This window comes from Engraulis encrasicolus, chromosome 8 (assembly GCF_034702125.1).
Source record: "Engraulis encrasicolus isolate BLACKSEA-1 chromosome 8, IST_EnEncr_1.0, whole genome shotgun sequence".
NCBI classification, from domain to species: domain Eukaryota; kingdom Metazoa; phylum Chordata; class Actinopteri; order Clupeiformes; family Engraulidae; genus Engraulis; species Engraulis encrasicolus.
The window spans coordinates 42606191-42611190 of NC_085864.1; the positions used below are offsets into that span (position 1 = coordinate 42606191).

Consider the following 5000-nt stretch of genomic DNA (forward strand, 5'->3'; position numbering starts at 1 on the left):
GGGATAGGGCTAGGCATGGAGCTGTAGCCCACGGGCAGGTCAGAGTCACACTCAGGGTCGAGGTTAGACACCCAGAGATCAGCCATCTCCATAGGGTATAACACACACACAAGGCGCGCACGGACACGCACGCATGCACGCACGCACGCACGCACGCACGCACACACACGCACGCGCACACACACACACACACACACACACACACACACACACACACACACACACACACATACACACACACACACACACACACACACACACACACACACACACAACACACACACACACACACACACACACACACACACACACACACACACACACACACACACACACACACAGATAATCCATATGTCTTCAATAACCCATAATGCAAACAAAAGTATGGTGTGATATTGACATCCTTTAGCTTTAATGTGGACCAAAATGTCTTCATTAAAGAAACAACTTGAATGAAGAATTACTGTATGAACTGAATTTGATGAATGTCCACACCATCTGAGCATGTGACAGAATTTGTATAAAAATGTGTAAAACCGAGAAACTATTGTTGTTGACTTTGGCGGTGAAGAACTGTCACTATATCATGAACCTAAGGCTGAAAGAAAATACTGCTGCCCGAAGATGAGCCTAAAATGGCGTGTTTAAATCGATCCTCATGGTTGGAGTTTTCACACGTCTACTTTTCATTTTAAACAGACACGTTTTTGTCCTACACCTGGTCTAAAGTGAGGTCCATGCATCTAATACGCAAAACCTTCACGAGCAATTAGCGTCAAAACATGTAAAACAAACTCACTCATCACGATTTCTTCCTTCACCACTGAGAATCACATTATTGATGTTGACTTTTGAGGACCTGTCAGTATTTCATGAACTTTAAGGCTCCAGTAATCTTGTAGCTGCCCTAAGGTGCTAATCCTTGGCACCGGATCCGTGTTTATTTAGCCTGCGAGCGCATAATGGCCTCTGTGCTCTGCCGTAGCGTCGGTGATCCTTTGACTCTCGACATTTGACTTTCGCTAAATGATTTCAGCGGCTAGGCTGGCAAGGGTCGTGACACTGGAAGGCTGAGGTCATAGACCAGGGAAAGCAAGCATGCATCGAAGCTAATTTCTCTGGGAAACAAAATGGCAGGGTTGTTGTTTTGTAAAGCCCACTGCTTGAGGACAGGGCCCATGATGAAGAATATTGATGGGAGAGGGTCAAGCACATATATAGGAGGTCAAGACCAAAATCCAAACAATGATGGGATTTCAATAATACGGATGGAAATTCAATAACGTGAATAGGAAGTGTAGATGGGAATTCAAAGGATAGATGGATTTTGGGGTGGATGGGAAGTCAATAGATGGGAATACAAAAAGCATACATTTCAGAACCTGGGTGAGACCTCAATAACATGGATGAGAACTCAGTAGCATTTCAGAATGCAGATGGCCATTTAATAGGATAAGTGGGCATTGGCAAAAGAAAGTTGGACATATAATTACATGGATGGGAATTTCAAACCATTGGTGGGAATTCAATAGCATGTGAATTTCAGAACATAGATCAGACTTCATGGATAGGGATCCTATCTTGGAATGGGAAAACGAAATGGGAATTCCAACTGGGAGTGAGAATTGGGAATACTGTGGCGTTTGGGGCTCACCTGAGGGTGGAAGAGGAATCCGGGTGCGGGGCGCATGTACTTATCCTTCAGCGCCTCAAACGGGTCGGCCACCTTCCTCTTCTCAACCCTGCTAAAGTGTACACATCCATCAGTTCTTAGACGTAGACACAACATGACATGACGCACTCTCACCTACACACACTCATGCTCATGCATGCATACACAAGTTATATATCTTGAAGACCCAAATATGCAAATAATTTTGTATGGGAAATGACTGATTTATTCATTAGCTGTGTGAATGACTTGTTCGTGAACTGGCATCATGCACTACTACTGTATGTGAGTTAATATACTGTTGATTAAGGACTAAGAGCCGACAGTACCTGTAAATGGGGTCCATGAAGAAAGGGGTGGGCCTGGCGTGCTGGAGTGAGGCGTCTGGCTTGGGCGGAGCCATCTCAGGACGCTCCTCCCCTACAAAGGCATGGCCTCGCCTAGCCTCCTCCACCTTGGGCTGAGTGCGACTGCGGCCGCCCAAGCTCAAGTCCAGCGGCTGGTCCGGATTGGTTGCGCCAGTAGCCTGTGGGCGTGGCTGTGGCCGGTTGTGTTGCAACTCTGCGTTGCTTTTTGCCCGCTCCTCCTTGGCACGCCTGGCTGTACTGAGGTCAAAGGGCGATTCGGTGGCCGACGCTGGGGCGGGGGCGGAGTTTGACGCCTGGACAGGGCTGGCAGGAACCGCCGCCGCGAAAGGATCACGCTCGGGGAAAGGCGGGCAGACGGACGCGGCGGCGGAAAACGCCGGAAAGAGGGACAGGGGGAAGACAGAGGGGTACGGCAGGGCGCCTCCGGGGACAGCACCGCCAGCCCCTACGGCGCCCCCTATCTTCCTGTCGGGAACGGGGCCGAGACCCGCCAGCCCGGCCGATCCAAAGTACTTCTCGGCGATGGAGGCGATCGCCTTGATGGAGTCACTGACCGCTCCGGAGACGGCTGCCCGTTCGTCCAGCGCCGGAGGCAGCAGGCCGGCCAGACCCGCGGCCCCGTTGGACGGAGTCCTCCCGCCTCCCGCCTTGCGACTCCTACGGGCCCCTTCTGGCCCGCGCTCGCGGTCCCTCTCGCGGTCCCCTTCGCCCTCGCTGTCGGGCTCGGACCCCTCGGAGCTGCTCTCCAGCTCGCTGCCGCTCGGCGTGCTCACGTCGTCCACGTCGTCGCTCCCGCTTTCTGATTGGTCGCTGCCCTTGGGGATTCCGCCGTTGGCATGCCTCTGATTGGACGAGGAGGAGGACGACGATCCCTCGCGGAGCCCGCTTTCGCCTGCGCCTGCGTGCCCTCCTTCCTCCTTGCGCTTCATGGATGACGACAGGTCGCTTCCCAGGAGGGAACGCGGGACACCTCCAGGGGACAGCAGCGCCCTCTCCTTCCCAGGAGACGAGCCCGACACTGGGGGAGGTGTGAGGAGTCCTCCTGGCCGGTGCTGCCCGTGCCCCTGGCTCGGGTGGTGCGCGGGCAGCCCGGCAGCGCCGGGGTGCGGCGGCGGCGGGTACAACCCGGACGGAAACAGACCAGGGAACCCGAACGGGAACGAGGGCGCCGCCGGAAACGTCAGCCCGGCGCCCGGGTGGTGATGCGGGTGATGCCTCGAGACGCCGCCGAAGTAGTCGGCCAGCCCTCCTCCGGCGTGGCCCAGGGCGGCCAGAGAGGGCTTGTCCGAGCCGTGAGGCCCGCCGAGGGGCAGAGCGGCCCCGAACAGACCCCCCATGCCGGAGGGGAAGTGGGTCTTGCCCTCGCAGAAGCGCCGGTGCTTGTTGAGGGAGGAGGTGGTGCTGAAGAGCTGGCCGCAGTCCTTGCACTTGATCTGCGTGCGGCAGTCGGCGTGCATGCGCTTGTGCCGGCACAGGTTGGAGAACTGCGTGTAGGACTTGTGGCACACCTCGCCTTTTGTGGGTGTTGTAAGGACGTCAGTGTGCAATGTGTGGTTGTGTGTGTGTTTTTAGGTATTGTGAGTGCGTATTGTGCATATGTGTGTGTGTGTTTGTGTGTGTGTGTGCGAGAGAGAGAGAGGGAGAAAGAGAGAGAGAGAGAGAGAGAGAGAGAGAGAGAGAGAGAGAGAGAGAGAGAGAGAGAGAGAGAGAGAGAGAGAGAGAGAGAGAGAGAGAGAGAGAGAGAGAGAGAGAGAATCAAAGAGTGGGAGTAAAAGATAGACAACAAAGAGTGAGAGGAAGAGACATGCAAAGAAGGGAAGGGAGAGATAGAAACAGAGACAGAGTTGGGGAAAAAGAGGGCGGGGAGGAGAGAGACAAAACAAAAACAGACTTGAGTGTCAAGTGTCTGAGAACATACGTAGAGAGACACACAATGTGAAAATTCACGACAACAGATACGAGGACCTACAGCAAATACTAATAAACAGTGTTCACGTCATATAACATTAATTACATCATATAAATTATATAAATTATATAAATTCATATATAAAATCATATATGACATTATGAATTACATTAAATGAATATTAGACAAAATATATAAAATACAGCATAATATTGAATCATGCACAGCGGTCAACAACATTACAGTGCATTACAATGCCTCAGAGAATTAAACAGAGAGAATCAGACCCCCAATTGTTCGTGGAAAAAAAAGCCAAAAAGTCTGTAAATATGCATGAAGTTGTGCTCATTTGTGAGTATGAGTGTGGGATAAGGGCACCTATTGTTGAGCGTGCGTGTGTGTATGTGCGTACGCGTGTGTGTGTGTGTGTGTGTGTGTGTGTGTGTGTGTGTGTGTGTGTGTGTAGACTAGATGACACCACTTTGTCCTGGCATTGTCAAGACACCCTGCTTGTCTCTGCAGACTAAGTGCCACCCATCACCTGACCACACACACACACACACACACACACACACACACACACACACACACACACACACACACACACACACACACACACACACACACACACACACACACACACACACACACACACACACACACACACAATGGCGCTATTTTTGGCCCCTGAGAAGGAAGCTGAAATGAATGAATCCTATCCTGCAGGTCCGTTCCCATGGTCTGGCCTTATAGGCACACAGTACACACACACACACACACACACACACACACACACACACACACACACACACACACACACACACACACACACACACACGGTACGAGACACACACACACACACACACACGGTACGACACACACACACACACACACACACACACACACACACACACGGTACGAGACACACACAGGAACGGAACACACACACACACACACAGACACACACACACACACACACACACACACACACACACACACACACACACACACACACACACACACACACACACACACACACACACACATACAG

The 5000-nt window shown here is 51.9% G+C and overlaps 1 protein-coding gene across 9 annotated transcripts in view; it reads right to left on the bottom strand.

The window, feature by feature from the left end:
* The window catches only part of mecom (MDS1 and EVI1 complex locus), a 216195-nt gene that overhangs the window by 32835 nt on the left and 178360 nt on the right, over positions 1-5000 (bottom strand). For 5 of the 9 annotated variants that reach the window (XM_063205762.1, XM_063205760.1, XM_063205763.1 and 2 more), the window contains exons 7-8: positions 2002-3553; positions 1655-1745 (exon numbers count right to left, since the gene is read on the bottom strand). In XM_063205762.1, coding sequence (XP_063061832.1) covers positions 1655-1745; positions 2002-3553 — 1643 coding nt within the window. The remainder of the gene's footprint in view (positions 1-1654; positions 1746-2001; positions 3554-5000) is intronic. The other 4 variants (XM_063205766.1, XM_063205765.1, XM_063205764.1 and 1 more) reach the window with 1 other exon arrangement.